The following is a 23,900-nucleotide window of genomic DNA, read 5'->3' as shown; positions in this document are numbered from 1 at the left end:
CCACCAGGTAGTATGTGGTTTGAAATTGTGATATCGTCAAAATTATGCAGGCCACACATATGCCAACGGTCCCTCACTGCGGGCCGATAAAAATTAGGTGGACTTTGTCCAGACTCAACCAATTTTTAATATTGAGGAATCATTGGCTTTGTATTTATAATTGTCTGTCAGAGTCTGTACAGTTATTGGAAAATGTTCTATGCCACAGCATCACCAGAGGTAAAATATCACACAAATTCAAATTTTCTGCCATTTTTACTTGTTCTGCTCTCATATTAAAATGCATGGTGTGTTTCTATTGCTGCTGGTACATCCAATTTTGGAAAACAAACGCATAGTAAAATATCATCCATTACACATTCATCGACATTCTGAAACAGGACACCAGACTGTTGGATAGGGTTCGTTTCTCGTCGTCCAATGTGACGTCGGAAAGGAAAACTGTAACTTCCTTCAGAAAAGGAAACTGCAACTGTTACTTCAATATGCTGGATTGAACATGCATTTTAGGTGCAGTGCATGGAAGCATGGAAAATGGCATCTGTTGGCGCTTCCAGTCAGTGTCTTCTTCATCAGTGGACTTGAGGACTGTCCTTGGATTCCCACAGGTTCATTGAGCCATACATGCACACGCTTCTGTACATGGATGTTGTTGGTTCTGCAGGCGCAGTCGGCTCAGCGACATGCTGATTTCTTGCAGTGGCAGACCATTAGTTCCGGAAAACCCTGTGGGTGCTGGATCTTTGGTCATAAGCACAGGCTGCAGGGCACCATCCTGAACTTTCCAGCCATTTGCATCTGCTGGTGGCAGACTCTGTGTAGGTCCCAGTACTCTCTTCCATACAGAGGCCTGGTAGTTTCCTCGCTTCATCTGTTGCTGTAAGCTGTCGGAGGTTGGGCTGGGGGGGGGGGGGGGAGGGGGAGATTTTCATTCCTTTGTCCTTTTTGACAGAGCAGCCAGTATCTGACGTAGTTCACTTTTCTCCCAACCCCTTGGCTGTTGAGTGGATTGCACATATGAAGGCCTCACATGCTTCTGAAGTGCTGTTGCTGAGCTCGAGTTATTCTCCAAGTTGTCCCAGACTGGTCTGATGCTCTTTGCTACCAAATAGGACATTGAGATCCTTTCCCTTGCCGAGTCCTGAGAGTGCACTATTTTAATCACATCCTGTAAGTTTACGTGAAAGCCAAGTAAAGCATTGCACAGCTCAGGTCCTCGGTCATGCGCCAGACTGTGGATAGGTAGATACCTCGCTTTCTCCTGGACTCCAGTCCAAAACCATAGCTCCAGACAATGGAGGTTGCTGTAAAGTGTGGTGCTGAGGACAGCCACATCTATGTCAGATGACTGAATCACAATCCTGTTGTGCTCATGAGGGGCATGTTTTGCATGTAGCTATAGTTGTGTGTCTGCCTCCATGATCTGACTTGAGGGGAACCAGGTCTTCGCAGTGTCCTCTGATGACGAGCACTGACCTCTGGGGTTTCTTAAAACCACCACCGATGACAAGGTGTTGACCTTCAAGCATATTGTCTACACCGATGTGGCACCAGGGGTCTACTAGGAAGGCACACAAGTTCACTTTGTTTTGCACATTTTCAATGTACTTGAGCCACTGCTTTGGAATATGAGTGGCTGGCCCTTGGATTTTCACCTTTAAGGCGACAGAGGTTACTCGTTTCTCTGGTTTCCCAGCCTTGATTGATAGGCTGAGCTATTGGTCGAAGACGAAATCAACTCCCTGACAACCCCTTCAACGTAGAGGTGCAGTAACCAGGCCGTAGTACTTGAATTCCATTTCTCCGAAGTTTCCTGCACCAGCGGACTTTATCATCTGTACCAGCACCATCATATAGAAGATGTGGGCAGTAGTCATCTCGCAGGTTGTGACTTGTGGCAGTTTTGGCTGGACATCTACCTTCTTTATCTTCTTCTCTAGCTCAGCAATGAGTTTGGTTTTCCTCAAACTGCCATCCGGATGGGCCAGGGAGAATGGCACTGTTGATAACTCGTAGCTGAGGACTTCTCTCAGATTGATGTCCCATGACTTTGCTGCGATCACGAAGCAGCCAAAGAGTTCCCGGTCAGCACTAAGAGTGATGACTTTCTCCTCAGCCATTTTCACTGTTTTCTTCTTGACTAGTGTGGTAAATCTTCAGGTTTGGCATGAAATCCCACAGTCACGTCATTGGTATTCAGTCTCTGTCCACAAATGTCATCTGAGCAGTGCCGATCTCAGGAGTTGAGCAGGCATGCTGCAGCATCTCTGGGTATCCTTATTCCTGTGGCAATATTGATCAGTGGCAAAATGCCATCGTCATCCTTGTCCAGAGAGAAGGGATCAATCATAAGCTGGCCTCCAAAGCCAGTCGCCGACTGGGCATCCTCCGTCATGCGAAGTTCTTCCTTGGCACACCTGAGCTCCTCACCACATACAAGGCTTTCATCCGCAGCTCAATGGAGTACTGCTCTCCCCTCTGGGCTGGTGCTCCTGTCTCGCACCTAGCTCGTCTTCATGCTGTTGAAACCAAAGTGTTCAGAATCATTGGAATCTCCGGTGATGACGCTATCTCCGAGGGCCTTTCACTTACTCACCGCAGGCAGGTTGGTGGTCTTTCCGTCTTCTACCGACTCCTCTCCGGCCTTGCTCCCCCAGCTCTCTCTGGGCTCTGTCCCCCAAATATTCCTACAGGTCGCACAAGATCTGCCTGCAACCCTCTTATGGTTAAACTGCCAAAATCAAGACTCTCTGCTCACCTTCACTCCTTCATTCCTCTTTTCTCCCGCCTCTGGAATAAACTCCCTCACTCTCTTCAATCCCACTCCTCCCTCCAGGTCTTTACAACAGATCTTCAACACTATCTCTTATCTTCCCCCATCCAAAACCTTGATCTTTTCTACCCCCGCTAATTTCACCCCAAATCCACTTTTTTGAAATACCAACTTATTTCCTGGAAGTCCTTGGTGTCCTTGCGTTTTATACCTATCCTGCCTTCCCCCAAGCCCTCTCCCTCCCACACATCTCCCGATGTCCCTGCTCTCAAATGTTGTGTTTGTGTGCTTCCCCTTCTCTCCCCATCTTGTCTACCGCTCACCTTTTTATATACTTTGCTTGCTTGTTTGTTTGATTTGTTTGTTTGATAAATGTTAGCTCTTTCACGAGCCTCGATTCTGTATACAAAAAAAAAAAAAAAAAAAAAGCTCTGATGTGATGACAGTCAGCAGCTTCCGAACATCACCTTTATCTCTCTCCACCTTATTTGGTGCTGCTTCTCTGTGGGTACCAATACAATCTGAATCCTGTATGGCACACATCTCCTTCATTGCTGTTGTGATGGCTGCTCGTTCATGACACGTCAGGAGCCATCGCTCCAGAGCTCCTGGTCTCTGACTGATGCCTATGATGCCACCGCTTGTCTTGCTGTCAAGGTTGATCGACTGCTCTAGGGCCATGTCAGTCCACACTTGAGTGAAAGGCTGAGTCGACCAACTGATGGCATGGTTCCCAGACATTAACTCCTCATTGATGGCAGGGTGGGTTTCAGACAGCTTGTTCATGTCAGCCAGTTAAACTAGAAGCCACCTGGAATATTTGGGTCGATCCATTGAGGAGAAGTGAGGGGTCATGGCAGCAGTAGCAGAGAGATGCAGAAGCCAAACTCCAGCCCTTTCTGCCTCAATGAACTGGAGAAGCAGCTGTACCATAGACCCATATAGTCATTCCAGGAGGCAAACAACTTGGACTTGCCCTGTGTCTCAGCTTGGAACCTTGTGAACTTTGACTCTAATGTGGTGATGGTATCACACATCCTCAGCATGGTGTTCTGGACATCTTTCCCTTATTCCAGAGCTTGTTGGCATGCAATAACTTGCTCAATCACAGCATTTACGTCCACATCACTGCCCTCCTGCTTAGAGAGCTACTGCACGAAGGCACACCACTGCAGGCAAAACATGGCTTCCATGACTATCTAGTAGGCCTCACTCCACGATTATCGGACTTCCCTTTCAGAAGAGTTTAGATTTTCAAACTGGCATACAATGATGCCCAGGGAGATGTTTGGTGGCAACACCAACACAAAGAGGTTGTTTTTGGTTGGGATATCCTTTGCAAGACTTGTGTATATGGCCACTACATCATCGTAGGAATCATAGTGGCCCATTTTGCTGAGCATGGTAATGAGCTGCTTTTTTGTACAAGGTCTAGGCTCATAAGGACACAGAGTACAGATCATGACACAACATAGCAGAGAATAATAAAGACCTGGAGGGAATAATGGGATTGAAGAGAGTGTGGAAGGTGGTTCCTGATGGACCACACGAGTCCTGCAGAAACATGGAGGGGGGAGACTGAGCATGGAAAGGGCAGAGGAAGCAAGACCACAAATGAGGCAGAAGAAGACAGAGACCACTGATCTATCTGCGATGGCTAAGTGATAGGTCCATAGACTCAGCTTCATCCCAAGAAATTCCTATGATTTTGAAGGCCTTGGTTTCCAAGGCATCAAGCTGAGCAAGATGCGAGGCAGGGGTGCCAGCCCAGATGGGAGAGCAGTACTCCATCAAGCTTCGGATGAAAGCTGTGATACCAGACAGTCTTGAATACAGAAGCTCAGACTTAGTGCATTCAAATGGCTTATGGAAGACAATGTCATCTCCAAAGTGCTTATTTAGTCAAAGTTCGAGTCACTGAGGTAGTGTACCTTTCGACTGTCACTCCCTGTCTTCACATATAATCTTTGTATCTGCTGAGCAACATTGACATGTCAAAGGCCTTTCAGGTCAGCAGAGATATCTTCAGCCAATTTTTTGAATGCTGTATCATAAGAAGTTTCTTGTCTCCCTTCATGGAAGCCAGCAGACTGCAGATTAGCCTTGCTGATGTGCGTGGCATGGTAAGCTCGGTGACATCTACCTTCGGCTCCGACTAGATCATTGCTGACAGCACCAGTGATCAGCAGCATATCCCCATAACCTTTGTGGTTGCTGTTTGCACAATTGTTTCACAGACTTGGAAAGTACTGAAGAGGCACATATTCCAGTCCTTGAATGTTGACTGGGACTTGGACACCCTGGAGGTCTCTGTCAAACTTGTGTTATACTGTGTGCTAATGTTAGTTACTTCTGATGGTGTCGATGATGATGCAGATCTTCTCCTGTGCATGTGACGCAGGTTTTCTTTGCTTGTCCATATTTTGTAGCAATTTGAGTGCCATTGAACATGAGCACCCAATAAAATGTACAGATCTGATTCAAACGCTCGTATACTTTATCTCGAAACCTTTTCTGTGTGGGGTGTTGAACGATTTCATTTGGCTCAGGTCCTTGCTCCTGGACTACTGAAGGCACCGCCACTTGTATCGCTGCCTCGCAAGCGAGGCTCAGATCCTGATTGGCGGCTGCACTCGGTGGTGGTGCCTTCGTTCCTGCATGTAGGAGTTGTAGTTTGAATGAGCAAATGAAGTTTTTGTTTTTATTGGGTATTGTCATTCAAATGGACTCGTGATATTGTCGGTATTTTCATTAGACTCGGTGGCATAACGTTGGAGCGTCTGGGAGGTCGGCGGGTCGATTCCCATCCTGACACTCAGCATTTAAAGGATAGAGCATGGAAAACCCCACAGGTTGACATCCATGGATGGGGAGGAAGAAACTCTTCCTTAATTGCCCCGCTGAGTGTGGAGTGGGAAGTGCAGTCATAAATAGATGGTGTCGCTCGTACCCAGAGTCCAAACTCAGCGGCAGTGTTTGTCAGCTCCGTTGTTGTCTCTCGTATATGTATGTGTGTTGCAACTCCTCCATGAGTCTTCAAACATTTAAAAACGAGTGGGCCCGTCGGTCCATTGGGCCAAATTGTATTTGGTCTTCACGGCTTTGCACCATACCTGCCTGCTGTAGTCCTTGAGCATGAGGTTGTCTTTCACCAAGCGCAGATATGCTTGGGCCAGGGCGGGGATTATACGTTCGTTATTATTATTACCAAATGATACTGCTATTATTATTTTTGTTAATATTATTATTATTATTAATTATTACAGGAGATGATTTGTTCCAATGTTATCATTACCCTCGCAGGAGGAGAGGGTATTGCATTTCGGTCGGTTTGTCTTTGTTTGTCTGTCTGTTTGTCTGCACAGAATAAATATGATTTTCTTGGCAACCGTTAGTCCGATTGACAGGAAATTTTCAACATAGGTGCAACTGCACCTGCATAATTTTTTCATGATAATTATGACGTTATCGGTCACATGGTACGCGCGCCATCTTGGAAAAACCGAAAAACTTTGCACCTCTATATCTCTGAAAGCACCGCAGAGAAAAAATTGAGACATGGCTCATTGTAAAGAACTCTCCATGTGGAATAAAATATGTTAATGATGATGTCATAGGTGCCTCCATTATGATGTCTTCATTTGACAAGTACAAAACTTCATCCAATCAAGATGAAATTTCTTGAGCGTCATCTAGGGATAAATTGGTGGAGAAAAAAGATGACCATCGGTCAAGTGGTTTGGCCGCCATATTTGTTTTTAACACAAAAGCCTTAAAAACCACCGAAAAAACATCCTAGTGAGGGTCTGCAATCTCTGATTGCTCTTTCTTGTTGTTTTTGTAATATCTTTTGTAATTAGAATGCAGTGCCGTAGAAGGACATATTAAGCTGCTCTATACACCTTAACATGGTGGATTTCAAACAATAGGGGGCCCGTTGGTCCATTGGACCAAATTTTCATTGGTCTTCGCTGCCTTGAACCATACCTGCCTGCCAGCCACAGAGGTTTTTTTTGGTCCTTGGAGTCTTTTGGGTCCTTTGTGCCTTTTGGGTCATTGGGGACATTTGGGTCCTTGGGGGACTTTTGGTTATTTTGGGTCCCCAGGGACTTTTGTGTCTTTTGGGTTCTCGGGGACTTTTGGGTCTTTTGGGTCCTCTGGGCCTTTTGGGTATTTTGGGTCCTCATGGACTTTTGGGTCCTCGGGGACTTTTGGGTATATGGGGTCTTCAGGGACTTTTGGATCTTCTGGGTCTTTTGGGTCCTCAGGGAACTTTTGTGTTTTCGGGGTCTTACAGGGTCCTCACAGGTCGAAGTGGTCTCGGCAATCTAAATAGTTAAAAGGTACATTTCAATAGTATGTAATTAATTAATAGACTACGTAATTAATAGACACCAAAAGTATGCCTCACACACACGCATACACACGCACACACAAAACTCATCCATTTATAGTAGATCAATACTGTATACCAAATACCCTTGATTAAAGCAGTTACGTTACTTCTTGCTTTAGAATTTCTCCCATTAATTTGACCCTTCCTGGTCCCAGTGACCGGTTTGAGAATGACTAGATATAGGATGGTCGACATAATATTGTCTTTTGTGAAGGATTTGTACAGACTACCATCTTTGATTGTACAGTCCAGTCTATGAGGCTTGGACATTGCCTATGAAAGTAAAAAACATGAGTATGTAATTCAATTTTAAATGGACTATTTTCTGGTAACCTGGACTACCTTTTAATGTATTGTGTCAATAATAGCATTCAAAATTACCCATACCCGACCCACGGGGCAAGTGCTGCAAAAGAGGTGTTTAACAACGACCATGGATTGGACTCGTTCCCTTCTGAAAACTGTTATGAAGTACAATTTGGTGCGGGTAGGACCGAGGAGATGTCTGTGGTGAAGAGGATCACAACCAAAGGTTGTTATACGAAAAATGACATAGATCATCGGAATCAGAGGTGGATGCTCATTCTGACCCCAGTAGCTCCATAGACAGATGGAAAGGTATTTGAGGTTTGTATGATAGGTAATAAGATGTTGTTAACTGCATAATCTGATAGCATTCGATGAAACTAATTGGATAAAGGACTTCATTCAATTAGCTGGTGGAGGTGGTGTGTTTGCTGTTCATGGGTTTTGAGGAGTTTGTAACTGTGGCCATGTGTCCAAACCAAATGCATGTTGATCAAAAGTTAGACAACCAGCAATAAAGACCTGAACACACCCTGAACCCCCATTCGCTTATACACACCAGCATCACACCATCCTGTCTCACCTGAGCAGCAAGGAAGTCCAAAACTCATCACTCATTCAGTGTTTTAAATGATTTTCATAATTTGTGCTTTGTACACATTTTTGTGCTTTGTACACATTTTTGTGCTTTGTACACATTTTTGTGCTTTGTACACATTTTTGTGCTTTGTACACATTTTTGTGCGTGTGTGTTTATGATGTGGTTTGTCCTGTCATGTCCAGGCGATGCTGGATGCGGCAGCCAACTGCGGATGGTTGGGTACGGCGCTGGCAGTAACACAGCTGGTACAGATGCTTGTGCAAGCTCGCTGGGTACATGACGAGACACTACTCACAGTACCCAATGTGGAGAAACACCACCTAGCTCTCCTAAAGTGAGTGCGGCAGGTGGGATGGGGGACGGGATTCCCTATGATGCACGATGTGAGCTTCTTCAGTAATGGTGTTCTTATGCCTCTGCTTACTGTCCTTAATGCATTAGTGTCCTTACTGTCCTTAATAAGTGGCAACTTTGTTATGCCATTAATGATGATCTGGGGATTTTCAGGAAGCTGGGTACGCAGTTGGGGACCAACGCCAGTGTGTATCACGGTCCCGTGGAGGTGCTGCCTGAGCTGATGGAGGCATGTAAGGGCAGGCAAGAGGCGTTTGAGACATTGCTACGGCGTGCGGAAATGCCTGCTCAGCAAATCAATCAGGTAAAGATGCGTCACTGTTCGCTTCATCAACTTGGTATTTGTTATCTATATAAATGCCTTTTTCAACTCAACCTTTTCTCATATTGCACCTTTTTAATTTTTTTCCTCTTCATATTCGTCATCTTTATAACCGTTACAATTCTCGTTGAATTCGTCCTATTTCTCCCAATCTTACTCCATACTCTTTGTCCATGTTGCACTTCTGCTTCTTTTTCACTTTCGTCCTCACACCGTTTCACCGTTTCGGCCAACCTGCACTCGGCGAGGGGTGCAGGATGGGGTGGGGGAAGGGGTTGTCTGATTGGTGTGTTGATTGTACACTTATTGATAAACAAGATTGGATTGTTAATAAAGGCAAAAGTTTGTGTCTAAACGTTTGGGCCGTGTTGTTGGAGTGTTGTTGGGCCTTGAAGTACATCCTCTGCAGTTATTAGTCCCCTACCTGATTCACCAGAGGGGACTTGTAGGTTTGCTCTCGATCTGTCCGTCCATCCGTCCCACTTGTGCTTTTCCAGACTTTCCGCCCCTACCCTTTGCCATTTTGAAATGAAACATGGTACTTGGCTTTATTGCGCTAAATTACAGACCAAGTTCGACTTTCAGGGCATTTCATCAATTTTTCAGAGTTATGCCCTTTTTGAACATCGAAAACATCACACTTTTATGGGACATGCATTACAAATGCCCCTTCTTAATTCGACTTGCACCCTGCCCTGCTTGTATATCAAGATAGGGGTCTGAATAATGCAGGAATGGCCTATTAGTATTTATCCATTAGAACCTTGAATGAACCTCCAAGTTATCAGAACAAAACTCCAAGTTGGCTCCAAGTTTGAAAAACAACGGACCAACCTGCTTGCTTTACAACATCGGTTATAAATCAATCAACAGTTTCAACATTCAACTTCCAGGGATAGGTTTGATTCCTCAGTCAACTAGAGAAATGCTTCATCAAATCAATAAGCTATATTTGGAACACTAAATAACCGGGATGGAATGCACCGAGGAAATATATTGCACGTCACCCGTCACCCTAAATAAACCAAACTGATGGACATGGCAGGAAGATTATTCGGGCCATGAAAGGCATCAGTGAATCAGTTGAGTATTTGCTGACAATTCGATAGCATCATGGTAATTCTTCTGAAATTAACTCAGTATTCAGAAGTTTTGAATCAAAATCTCAGCATTGATGCCCTTAGCAGAAAGGAACTGACATCTTAAAAGCCAAGAAAGAAAACGTGTCCTCACCAGGAGGCCGCCAATATGACTGCGAGTAAAGTTCATATTTTTGGAATGTTATTTTACAACAGCTATGCATGTTAATGATAAAAACAGCAAAAAACTAGAACGGCACTCAGTAGAGCGCATACATCCGCCAGGCTGAACAGTCCATGCTATGTATCCCACTGATCGGCCAGATCTGGATTCGGACCTGAACCAAATCGAATTGGCTTGTTCTTGTCACCTAACCAACTCATCCCCCAAATTTAGTCATAACTCGTCCATAACATTTTGAGACATTGTGCTATATATCGGTTTTAGCCCGATGACTCAATGGTGAAAAATCACTTTTAAAATTGTCCGATTTGGATCCGGATCCGGATCTTTACCGAAATTGAATCAATTCTTCCTTTTCACATACGCAATCTGTCCATCAAGTTTCGTCGGAATCTGTCCACGACTTTTTGAGATATCTTGTTCACAGACCTGAGCTCCTTGGCACACCTGAGCTCCTCACCACATACAAGGCTTTCATCCGCAGCTCAATGGAATACTGTTCCCCCCTCTGGGCTGGTGCTCCTGCCTCACACCTTGCTCGGCTTCACGCTGTTGAGGCCAAAGCTTTCAGAATCATTGGAATCTCCTGCGATGTAGTCAACTCCGAGGGCCTTTCACTCACTCACCGCAGGCAGGTTGGTGGTCTTTCTGTCTTCTACCGACTCCTCTCCGGCCTTGCTCCCCCAGCTCTCTCTGTGCTCTGTCCCCCCAATATTCCTTCAGGTCGCACAAGATCTGCCTGCAACCCTCTTATGGTTAAACTGCCAAAGTCTAGGCTCTCTGCTCACCTTCACTCTTTCATTCCCCTTTTCTCCTGCCTCTGGAACAAACTCCCCCACTCCCTTCAATCCCACTCCTCCCTCCACGTCTTTAAAACAGCTGTTCATCACCATCTCTTATCTTCCCCCATCGAAAACCTTGATCTTTTCTACCCCCGGTAATTCACCCCAGAGTCCTTGCAGTGTTCATATGTTTTATTCCTCTCCCACCTCCCCCAAGTCCTCCCGATGTCCCTGCTCTCAAATGTTGTGTTTGTGTCCTTCCCCCTCTTCCCCCTCTCTTTTGTGTCTTCCCCCTCTCTCCCCATCTTGTCTGCCGCTCCCCTTGTTTTTTGTGTTTTGTGTGTCGGTTTGTCTTTTTGTGTGATTAATGTTAGCTCTTTCACGAGCCTCGATCTTGTATACAAAAAAAAAAAAAAAAAAAGAGAAACAGACAAACAGACAGACAGGGGTGAAACATAACCTCCATCCACGTTTGGTGGCAGAGGTAAAAAAAATAAATTCACAGAGACAAACGTTACTTTGGTAAGGAGCAGATGTGTTTTGTCTTTTTGCGACAACGATCACAATTGTTCGGTCCGTATGATGATTAGCATAGCCACCCCTGGATGATTGGTTAATTCATTCTGTAGTGTCACCAGTGAAACAACACTGGAGTGTTCAGCATGTGGGTATACAGGTAGCAGGGTTTCATTGAATTCTCCCACTTCACATTGCAGCGATCTCTCAGTTAGCACCAAACCATAAACAACAAACAACAACAACATGCATTTTAAGGCCATTTTCCCTGCTAGAGCGGGGGTTAGCCTTGCGGTCCCCATGACAATCTTCTCCATCTTGCCCTATTTTCTGCATCTCCCCTTATTAACCCCTTTGCCCGCATGTCTTCTTCCACCATCTTTAGCCAACTCTTTCTCGGTCCTCCCTGCATCCTCTACTTCCTTCTACATTCATTTCCATCACTCTTCTCAACCAGTCACTTTCATCCTTCCTCAACACATGACCAAACCATCTCAACCTGTTTCTCTTCACAGCATCTATCACAGGCTCTATTCTCATCATCTTTCGCAATTCATCATTTGTCTTCCTCTCTCTCAACGATACTCCGCACATCCATCGAACCATTCGCATTTCCACCCTTTCCAGCCTTCGTTGCTGCTCTACGTTCATTACCCATGTCTCGCTCCCATAAATCATAACACTTCTCACACATGCAGCATACACCTTTACCTTCAGCTTCAACGACACACTTCAACTTCAACGACAACGACACTCTCATCATCTCAGATTATTAGGATTGGTGTTCCATATTTTTTTTGTATAGTTTTCTTTTATATGCAGTTTTCCTCATGCTAACGTTTCACTGTTGTGATTCGTCGAGGTCTATCCATATATGTATCTGTGCATCCATCCTACTTTGCAGCTGACATTTCCATGTCCATGCATCGGTCAAACAGCACTGCTGCTGTATCGTGGGACTGTTTGATGACGCGGCGACTTTTCCTTGACGGTTAATTATACGTCTGACAAGACACAGCCATGTGGACGCCCGCCGAGACAAGGCAATGATTTTCATCGAGTGTCCAATTGTGCAACGACTACATCTCCACAAGCTTCTTTTATTGTGAGCATAGTTACATGAAATACAAAGACCCTTCGTACCTGATATTCAAAATGCAAAATTCCAGTCGGTGCCTTCGAGACATCTAAGCAAAGCTCAGCAACCTGGCCAATCTGGACCACGAAGACTGCCGTATTGATTAACTGTCAGACGATCAGATTTATCTAATCAATTCTTGTGATAGCCTGCTCACAGCTCCGCGTGCGGCGGATAGCAACTGCACTGACCCAGCAGTTGATGGCAGTCTAGGCAATCTATAGAACAATCTATAACGTACTCACTCGATATGAGCAAATTGATTACAAACTAACAAGGGTTTGGGGTGATTTTGTCCTGGCTTCCTGGGAAAGCAAAGTTGCTGGTAGCCGATGTGATACGAATGCAAAAGTACTTCTCGCCATGTCGAGGTGTGTGGGGGGAGACTTCTCTTCTTGGTTTTCAAAATGGTGTACCACTGAACAACCATCATCCCTAATCTTGTCCTCGGACGCATTTCCTTCCTGCATGCCAATTCTGGGAACGTCTGATCCCCCATGTTGTGTCCACAATAATCAGCGTTGCTCAATTACTGAAAGTTCCCCTTGTCGTCAAAGTGACGATTGGACGGACCTGCTGTGTCAGCCTTTCCTTCTTGCCTCTCTTTTGAAGGCTCTCTCATCATCGATTCGTTGTGGATTTTATGCATGTGTTTGTTTCAATCAGCTGATAGTAAACCGTGCTATGCTGAGAATCCACTTGCGATGATTCCCGGATACCTGGCGATGGAAATTTCAATGATCACTCGTGTAAAATGTGTTTACTTCATTTTTTTCCTTGCAATGACGGGATCACAGAGGGCCTCAAGGCTTTATTACTTGAAGGACAAGCTTATTGTGAAGCAAAGGGCAGGAATAACAAAGGATGGAGATCAAATCCGAGCGGGTTTTTTTCCATCATGCACACAATAGCTCGAATCGTTGCAATAATCCAATTATCGCGCATTGTTGAGAATTTGGTCCTTGTCCCGCCTCAAAGACATTTATTCCATCATTCTGTCTACAACGTAACAAGCAAAAGGAATGATAGCACAGCCAGCTTAATACTATTTCCATATGGTGTGCTCCACAATGCGTCACCATCTTCTAGCACTGCTTCAGCTTTGGAGTTTTATTTTCTGGTCAGACCAAACCCTTTAGACAGTTGGCATTGTTGTGAAGAGGTTGATTTCTGCTCTGAATTAGCTACAAGGTTATTGGCCATTTTCATAAACAGAATTTCATTCCTTCATTTTGTTTTTTTGGTTTTTTTGTGAGAAAAACTGTTGTCCAACCATCGGTTTCCTTCTTGCTTTGTCTTATCGTGTCCATCTCTGTGTCAAAACAATGGAGGGAGGGAGCCGAGACGAGGGGGAGCTAGTCGCAAATTGGACCTTGATGAAGATCGTTTTTCCATTTATCAAACAGGTTCTCTTTCTGTGTCCTCGCTTGTATAGGGTGGCCTGAAAGTCCCTTTACCCCTTCCAAGTAAAGTATTAGCTCTTGAACTATTTTAATATACAGGATTTTTTTTTTTGTGCAGCACAATAATTAGTGTGTGTGTGTGTGTGTGTGTGTGTGTGTGTGTGTGTGTGTGTGTGTGTGTTTTTGTTTGTTTGTTTGTTTGTTATGGATACAGAAGTAAACTCTCAGGAAGGAAAAATCTGGAAACTTCGAAAGAGGTGGGCTTGAAGGGGGGAGGGAGTTGACAAGGGGAGAAAAGATCATGGTTTTGATGGGCAATGATCTGAGATGGTGGTCATCACGACCTTGCGTTTGGTCTTACCATCTACATATTTCAGTCACGTGATGCTTCCCCATCCATATTGGAGTGACTTAAGGGATCACTGGACCTGAACTTTGTCGGGTAATTAGAGGTGTCTTCATTTCTGAATCAGCCTGTTGTTGGCTTAACGGTTAAGGTGGCTGTCTTCAGATCGCAAGGTCCTGAGTTAAATCCCCTGTCACACCGTTGAATTAACACCAGGTGGTTTGCGCAGCCTGTCTTCCTTCTGAGGTCAGCAAAATGAGTGCCAGCTTGCTGGGTTGAATGAGTCATTCAGGTATCCTGCGTTGGAGTGGCGACCTGTCCAGGATTCCACCCAATAGCCACGGAAACTGCTTCACCAGCCCTATGCATCTGAAGGTGCAAAATATGTGGTCTTCTTCTTAATTTCTGAATACAATACAATTATTTTGTTGTTTAGGCTTTTTCTGGGTTTTTTTTTAAGAGCGTGGGGGGAGGGGGGTGGTAGTTGCATCATTACAGTTTTTTGGCGGGGGGGGGGGGGGTCAGCAGAATATCAGGGGGTTATATACATTGTCTAGGCAAGTGTTTCTGCCTTTATGCTGTCATTGATGCAGGAACCTGTTTTGTGCATTCCTTATTTTGCTGCCATCATGTGCATCTTGATTTGCCTTTTACACTCCTTTTGCTTTGCTGTTTTTTGTTACAATTTGCCTTTTGCTGTGGATGAAACGGACATATTTTATCTATGAATATTGTACTTCAGGATTGGAAAATTTAGTGAGTCTTGCTGACTATTGCTCAGAGAATTTGACTCGTCTTTCTGCAAGGTGATGGAGCATTGCCACTTTTTATTTATTTCCTATCCTGTCTAGGCATGGACGTACATCTCTCAGCTTCCTATGCTCTTCACCTCCATGTCGGTACGAGACACGGAAACAAAGGTTGCTGTGCAGGTGGACATCGGCTCAGATGCAAACCTTCGTGACACACGGCGCTGGATCAGGCTTCGCCCTGGCCAAGAGCACATCATGGTTGTTAATATACAGAGAAAACAGCTTGCACGGGTGAGTACTCAAGGCAAGGATTTCAGTAAGGTTTGGAAATGTGACAGTGGTTGTGAAAAGGCAAAAGGGGAGTGTTGAGTGCAGAATGCAGGGATGTCAACCATCAGCGGAAACGCAAAAAATCAACTTTTTTGAAAATCACATTCCTCATGAATTTTACCATTTCTGTGTCGGGCCCATTCCTTTTAATCAAGACAAATCGTTGTGGACCCAGATGGAATTAAAGGAAGATGGAAGAGATATATGGAAATACTGTTGAATGCAGAGAATGAATGGGATGGCGACATCGAGAGTAACCCAGTTTTAGGACCGGCAGAGAAGATAACCGAGAAGGAAGTTGAGGAAGCGATAAAAGCAATGAAGAGTAGAAAAGTGGGAGGGCCGACCGGAGTTGTGGGAGATATGTTGAAGGCAGCGGGAAATTGGGGTGTGAAGAGAATGACAGAGATCTGCAATCTGGTGGTGAAAGAAGGTCGCATTCCAGTGGATTGGGAACTGAGTACCCTCGTCCCTCTATACAAGGGGAAAGGTGACCCTCTGGACTGTGGCTCGTATCGAGCGATAAAGTTATTGGAGCATGGAATGAAGGTATTGGAAAGGGTGTTGGAGAGGAGGATAAGGAACAAAGTGAAGATTGATGAAATGCAGTTTGGATTTATGCCAGGAAGAGCAACGACAGACGTGCTTTTTATTGTGAGGCAGTTGCAGGAGAAGTACATGGAGAAGAGGACGAAGTTGTTTCTTGGGTTTGTTGATCTGGAGAAAGCATTCGATAGGGTTCCACGTGAAGTAGTGACATGGGCATTGAGGAAATTAGGAGTGGAGGAGTGGTTGATCAGAGTAGTGATGGCAATGTACAAAACAGCGCGCACAGCTGTAAGGACGAAGGACGGGAACAGTGGTGAGTTTGAGGTGAAGGTGGGAGTGCATCAGGGGTCGGTACTAAGTCCACTACTATTTGTAGCTGTGATGGAGGTGCTGGCTCGGAACGTAAAGGAGGGTTTACCGTGGGAGTTGTATGCAGGTGATCTGGTGTTGATTGCGGAAAGTATGGATGGACTGAAGGAGAAGATGAAAAAGTGGAAGAAATGTATGGCGACAAAAGGTCTGAAGGTGAATATCGGAAAAACGAAGGTGATGGCAAGTGGTAAAGCATGTGGTGAGGTGGAAAGAACTGGGAAATGGCCATGTGCTGTGTGCAGGAAGGGTGTCGGAGTGAACTCCATTCAATGTACAATGTGCGCTGAGTGGGTTCATCAAAAATGTAGTGGTTTGAGAGGGTCTTTAACCAGTGTGGCAGCTACATTCAAGTGTAAGGTGTGCACAGAGGGAGCTGCAGATGGAGGAAATGTTGAGTTGGATCTTGGAGACGGCGTGAAGCTGGAACGTGTGAAAACATTTTGCGACCTCGGAGACATGCTGAATGGAGAAGGTGGATCAGACTCGGCAATGGTTGCTAGAGTGAGATGTGCATGGAAGAAGTTTCGGGAACTGTGTGGCGTGCTGACGAGGAGGGGAGTGTCGTTGAAGCTGAAGGGAAAGGTGTATGCTGCATGTGTGAGAAGTGTTATGATTTATGGGAGCGAGACATGGGTAATGAACGTAGAGCAGCAACGAAGGCTGGAAAGGGTGGAAATGCGAATGGTTCGGTGGATGTGTGGAGTATCGTTGAGAGACAGGAAGACAAATGATGAATTGCGAAAGATGATGGGAATAGAGCCTGTGATGACGCTGTGAAGAGAAACAGTTTGAGATGGTTTGGTCATGTGTTGTGGAAGGATGAAAGTGACTGGTTGAGAAGAGTGATGGAAATGAATGTAGAAGGAAGTAGAGGACGGGGAAGACCGAGAAAGACTTGACTAAATATGGTGGAAGAAGAAATGTGGGCAAGGGGGTTAACAAGGGGAGATGCAGAAAATAGGGCAAAATGGAGAACATTGTCATGGGAAACGCAAGGCTAACCCCTGCTCTTGCAGGGAAAATGGCCTTAAAATGCCTGTTGTTGTTGTTGTTGTGTCGGGCCCAAATAGAAAAGTTAATTTTGTCAAACTTTTTGCCCTCGCCCGAGGAGAGGGTATTTATTGCATTTGAGATGGTTGTCTGTCTGTCTGTCTGTCTGTTTGTCCGCATAGAATAAATATAATTTTCTCTTGCAACCGTTAGTCCGATTGACAGGAAATTTTCACCATAGGTGCACCTCATCCTGTAGATTTTTTAAATCATAATTATAATGTCATAGGTCACGTGGTACTGGCCAGCTTGGAAAAACGAAAAACTAAGCACCTCTATCTCCGAAAGCGCTGCATAGAAAAAATTGAGACATGGCTCATTGTAAAGAACTCTCCATGGGGAAGAACATATGTTAATGATGATGTCATAGGTGCCTCCATTATGATGTCATAATTCGACAAGTACAAAACTTCATCTGATCAAGATGAAATTTCTTGAGTGTCATCTAGGGATAAATTGGTGGAGAAAAAAAAAATGATGTCATCGGTCACGTGGTTCGGCCGCCATATTAATTTTAACACAAAAGCCTTAAAACCACTAAAAACACGTCCTGGCGATGGTCTGCAATGTCTGATTGTTCTTTCTTGTTTTATTATGCATTGTCGCATGAATGAGATTCCCATGTCTATAGTTTATTTGGGTGGAGACTAGTGCAGTTTGTTATGGCTTTCATTGTCTTATAGGTGCTTCAATCAAGTGCTTTGTGCCGTTAATAGTTAAACACATTATGCAGGTGAAATGGGGAGCAATGAATACCATCAAATGTTCCCTTTCCACCCTCCCGTGTTGCTCTGTTTCCCCCTCCCCACTTACCTTTGAATATTTTGAGCATTTATGGTAATTGAAGTTGGCGTGGAAATGTAGGGGCGGGGATACTTTTACCAGCCAGCAACAGTGCCCACAACCATTTATTTGTATTATGAACGCTCCTATTTTGAATATGTCTTCAGTTGCTTTTTTGATGAAAATGGCTTCAGCCCATCATGATTTTTCATAAAATAAGTACATTCATACACATCTGACGAGCAGGCAGGATAGCTTAGATTTAGATGCATGCGCACTCACATTTGAGCTGTTTTGCCTGGGTTCTTAACTCGAGACGGATATAAGCTGAAACCGTGGTGTTTCACATACATGGTGATACATCATTGTGTTCACCGCCCATTGGAACACTACTCAATTGGAAAAAATTATTTATTGATGCCAAATTTCGTTTTCTTACCTTTTTGGGCTTTCTACCTTGAAAATTCTAGATATCATCTACTGCTCTATTACGACTACTTTAACTACAATTATTATTACTACTGCTGTTACTACAATTGGAGAGATTGTTAAACTTTGAACTGTGATGTTATGCGAATTGTTAAATGTTTGTCCGCACAGAACGTGAGTATGCTTTTCTCTACAACCATTGGTCCAATTCCCAATAAATTTTCAACATAGGAGCGCCTCCTCCTGTATAATTTTAATGGTAATGGTGACATCATAGGTCACACGGTACAGGCACCATCTTGGAAAAACTGAAAAGGTTTGAACCTCGAAATCTCCGAAACCGCTCCATGGAAAAAATTGAAGCATGGCTCATTGTCAAGTACTCCCATTGGGGAACAACATATGTGATGTTAGCAATGATATCATCATTATGATGTCATCATTGCCTTCATTATGACGTCATAATTAGACAAGTACAATGCTTGATCCAATCAGTCTGAAATTTATTGAGCGTGATCTACACAAAAATTTTATGGGATAATTAAATTGATGATGTCATTGGTCACGTGGTTCGGCAGCCATATTGGATTGAGCATAAATCTACGTCAATAAACCACACAAACACAGCAACTAATAAACACCACACATACCCGTCCCGGCGAGGGTCTGCAATCTCCGATTGCTCTTTCTTGTTATAAAATTGTTTTTTCTTGTGTTTAATTTTACTCTGTCTCTGTGTTCCTTTTATTGTTTTATTATATTGTATTTTACTTGTTAAAATCACCAATTGTGAAACTTACCTCAATTCGGCCTTTGACCGCGATGGAAGTGGAACAGAAGTAAAGCTTTATTATTTTTAACAGCCCCAATTATTCCCACCTTTTCTTAAGGTTGGCTGGTGAAAATGTTCGGCACAAGTCTTGATATGAACATTTTTTCTAATTGTGGCAGGAATTTGTTCAGGGTGCCAGCAATAGCTCTAGGACACTGCGGTAGCTTTTAATATCCACCAACTAATCCCAGCAGATAGGACACCCAGCTTATGGTCAGTCTGAGAAACGGTGAACATTGTGATGCAACACTTTACCTGCGAAGTGCCAATCTGACAATTTATAGGCAGGCCGAGAATCAAACCTCAGTCTCGACAGCTCAACGGTTAGTGTGCCACCTCTCCACCATCTGTCGGACATCTCGAGATCGTAATCCAATTATTACATTTTAGATAGTGTGACATAATTCTCACTGCAGTCAACCTACACGTGCACTGATCCCAAGATATACTTTGAACAAGAGAAGGTTTGTTTTAAAAAACTTGAGAATTTGAGGAGTAAATATGCCAAACACAAGCTCCGTCAAGGAAGAATCAGATCAATCTATGGACACCACTTGTTAAATGCAGTACTAATGTGGCACTTGCACTATTTGATGGTTATCGTAGCAACCAATGGATATCCCTGCAAGAATATCGAAATGTCATGTGAAGAACTTTTTCTGCCATGATGAGGTGAATAATGTAAAAATCTTAACAAATGTGCCATAATTGTTCATTACATTCTTAGAGTCGATTTGATGGGAAGGGACAGACCCCACGATTTCCCAAGCAAAAGGATGAAGGTTGGATTTTGGTGGTCGGCCTTCCGGACTCACGTGAGCTGGTAGCTCTAAAGCGTATCGGTGCACTGCGTGGAGGTAGAGGTTCAGTCACATTGTCCTTCTGCACACCTGAAACAGAGGGCAGGTATAATACTTTTGATTCTTCCCTTGCGCTCTTCTGTGTGGCCCTGTGATCCCGCAGCCACTCCTCTATGTGCCACCATGCTCCCACAGCCCCCCTTCTATGTGCCACCATGCTCCCACAGCCACCCCTCTGTGTGGCCCTGTGATCCTGCAGCCATCCCTCTATATGCCACCATGCTCTCACAGCCACCCCTCTGTGTGCCACCATGCTCCCACGGCCACCCCTCTATATGCCACCATGCTCCCACAGCCACCCCTTTGTGTGCCACCATGCTCCCACAGCCACCCCTCTGTGTGCCACCATGCTCCCACAGCCACCCCTCTGTGTGCCACCATGCTCCCACAGCCACCCCTCTGTGTGCCACTATGTTCCCACAGCCACCCCTCTATGTGCCACTATGCTCCCACAGCCACCCCTCTATGTGCCAATATGCTCCCACAGCCACCCCTCTGTGTGGCCCTGTGATCCCACAGCCACCCCTCTGTGTGGCGCCGTGCTCCCGCAGCAGGCCCTCAATGTGACCCTGTGCTCCAGCAACCACTCCTCTGTATGGCTATGCGCTCCCATCCCCTTGCTGTATGGCTCCATGTTCCTGCCGCCCTACTGTCTGGCCACATTCTCCCATCACTCTACTGTCTGGCTCCACCCTCCCATCGCCCTACTGTCTGGCTCCGCCCTCCCATCACCCTACTTTCTGGCTCCGCCCTCCCATCGCCCTACTTTCTGTCTCCACGCTCCAATCACCCTACTGGTTGGCTCCGCCCTCCCATCGCCCTACTTTCTGGCTCCACGCTTCAATCACCCTACTGTTTGGCTCCGCCCTCCCATCGCCCTACTTTCTGGCTCCACGCTTCAATCACCCTACTGTTTGGCTCCATGCTCCCATCGCCCTACTGTCTGGCTCCACGCTCCCATTGCTCTACTGTCTGGCTCCACGTTACCATTGCCCTACTGTCTGGCTCCCTGCTCCCATCGCCCTACTGTCTGGCTCTGTGCTCCCGTCACCAAACTGTCTGGTTCTGCGCTCCCTCCGCCCCTCCATCCGGCCCTATGCTCACAGCTCCCCTCTGCCTCACTCTGTGCTCCCGCCACCACTCAACCTGGCCCCATGTGCGCACACCGTCCATTTGTCTGACCGTGCACTTCCTGCTGCTCCTCCTTTCCATCCCCTATTTCCACACTCCCTTTCACTTGGCATATTTCCCTTTACTTATTCTAATAATTATTAGCTCCACTTCATTTTATCCCTCAGATGCATCTACACCGTGTACGTGATGAGCGACTCATACCTTGGCCTGGATCAGCAATATGATCTGCATGCCGATGTGTCACTTGGAGTGCAGCATGAGGCAAAATAACCATCTCCATTTTCTTACTTTTTACTTCAGCATCAAAAACAACATAATTTTAGAAACAGTGGACCAAAAGTCTGTGTATAGTATTTCTCAGTCTTTTTTTTCATAATGACACGTCTCTGTGGTACGTTTTGTACCTTGGATTATACATGGTATAACGTTAATTTCCTTTTCTTGATCACTACAAAGAAGTATTTTGAATATCCCGTTTACCATTTATTTAAGTCAGACTCTAGATAACCTTATAGGTTTGCGTACTGAGCGGTGATTGTAAAAAAAAAAAAAACTCATTTCTTTGGGCTCTATCGTAACTTGTAAAAAAAATTGCTCTTATTAATTGTTTCCTTTTTGTAACCTGAGTTATTCGCCACAAAAACACACGTCAATAACCCCACCTGGACAGGTTGGAGAGCAAAGGCAAAAAGGAGACATTAAAGTCAAGGCAATAAAAGAAGTGTTAAATGGAAGGCAGGTGGAGTTTAAGAGTTGAAAAGTGTGGCAATGAAACGGTAAAGGGAATTGCTTGTAGATGAAGGATATCGATTTGATTTGCGATTGACGAGTATACGCACACTATATCACTTTATAACTTTGCACACTTTTTGAAAACACTGATTTCGCCCTTTTCATTTCCACGTGTTTACAACATCACCAGACGTGTGCTTTTACGTGGAAAACTGTAACTTGGTTCTGACTCTTCTTCTTGCTTCAATTTGAGTTTCACCCATACCCCGTCACACCTTTTGTATAGTCACAATGAACCATATTGAAAAACACGTATGGCCACTGATTACGTTCCTAAGTTTTGATGGTCACAAATGGTCCCGTTTATTTATTTGGGGGGGCTGGGGTCTTCCGGGTTTCACCTCGGTCACCTCTTCGTGTTTCTTATTCTCCTCCATTTACTCCACCGATCCAGCTCTATCCTCCCCTGTGACTTTGCATCCATTTTTCTTAAAATCCTTCGTTATTTGCACTCACCTTTGTGTTTGGTGAACAATACTTTACCAGCAAAAAGTGAAGCGCTTGACCATTCACTCTTATAGGTCGTTGCCATTGCTTGTACAGTACTTTCCACTTTCTCATTTATGTAGTCATAAGACCGGCTCGCACATTGAAGTTCTAGTTTACGATCCTGCTCAAGCATTTGCAAACTTGAAAAGCCTGGCTGATTTTTTTTTTTTTTTTTTTTTCAGTATCACCCGGTTTGACAACTCTTCAACAGGCCTTAATTCATTATGAACCCGAGCTGGTTGGATCTACCTATCTTCTTTTTCTTCCTCCTTAATACTTTACTGGTGTCTAATGCTGAGATGATTCTCTGTGCTCTCCTTTGCTAAAGCTCGATTTTGACTAAACGATACCCTCGAGACTAATTCACAAAGTCAGGAAGTTGAGTTAAGGTGGTGTACTGTGAGCATGTTGGGTTAAACCCCTTCCAGCTATCTCATTCGATCGAATTGAGAGCGACAGAAGCCACACCTGAACCGCTTTTCTGAAGATCTGTTCCCACCTTCCGAATATGGTGGCACGTTCTAATGGTCTCTCAGGGAACTTGTGCCCACGTAATGTTGGCAAAATATGTTCTCGACGATTCTCTCTAAACGACTGACATATGATGAGAACAAAACAAATGTGGATGACTATGACACGTTTCTCTAAACCATCTTTAAATAGGACATCTGTCCATGGATCAACTGTGAGAACATAGGGGCCTACAGGGAATACTGACTTGGCTAACGTAGCGAGACGAGGTCGCCTTGAAGAATACTCGCTTTCTTGCCTCTGTACAAACTGTTCAGAAAAAGCCCACTGACCCCAAGAGTTTTACAGGCTTGAGCAGCCCTGAGGGCACTGCATATATGTAAAAGTGCACTTCCTGCAGTCACCAAGTGCCTTGCGTTCATGCCTAAGTGGGTTTGAACGATGTGGGAGGGAGTTGTGAAATACAGATAAAGATGTCTTTCTATGTACAATCGCAATGTACCAAAACGGATGATGAAATATTAAACGAATAAACTTGGAACAACTCTCGTTTCTGCCTTTCCTTCCAGCTACATGTATCAATGTGAATCTTCGTACATTTCCTGTAAGCAGGTATGCGGGCTGCTTTATACCACTAAAAGCAAAGGGGAAAACGTATATTCGAACCCAGTACCGTCGTGCTGATCTTATTGCTGTTGTCCGATGTTAAATAAGTCAGGTTCAAGCACACATTTTTCGAAGACTCACTCTCAAATATTAAGTTCTACCTCAGCGGGTATGGCTCAGATTTCAACAATCAAGTGGTTTTCATCCAGGACTGTGCAGGCATCATGTGTGAGACGTCAAGTCTCTCATCA

General features: G+C 44.7%; 1 protein-coding gene across 3 annotated transcripts in view; it reads left to right on the top strand.

Annotated features, from left to right (window-relative positions):
* ASCC3 (activating signal cointegrator 1 complex subunit 3) overlaps nt 1-23,592 on the top strand; it is a 221,351-nt gene extending 197,759 nt beyond the window's left edge. For all 3 annotated transcript variants that reach the window (XM_078774076.1, XM_068110739.2, XM_068110738.2), the window contains 6 exons: nt 8,259-8,410; nt 8,584-8,734; nt 15,052-15,243; nt 20,025-20,203; nt 21,456-21,552; nt 22,755-23,592. In XM_078774076.1, the coding sequence (XP_078630202.1) occupies nt 8,259-8,410; nt 8,584-8,734; nt 15,052-15,243; nt 20,025-20,203; nt 21,456-21,552; nt 22,755-22,769 (786 nt within the window). In that variant the 3' untranslated portion in view covers nt 22,770-23,592. The remainder of the gene's footprint in view (nt 1-8,258; nt 8,411-8,583; nt 8,735-15,051; nt 15,244-20,024; nt 20,204-21,455; nt 21,553-22,754) is intronic.
* The last annotated feature ends 308 nt before the right edge of the window (nt 23,593-23,900 follow it).

Source organism: Myxine glutinosa, chromosome 3, assembly GCF_964187855.1.
Source record: "Myxine glutinosa chromosome 3, kmMyxGlut1.1, whole genome shotgun sequence".
Taxonomy (NCBI): Eukaryota; Metazoa; Chordata; class Myxini; order Myxiniformes; family Myxinidae; genus Myxine; species Myxine glutinosa.
Note: the sequence above shows the minus strand (reverse complement) of the source record. Positions and strands in the feature narration are given on the sequence as shown.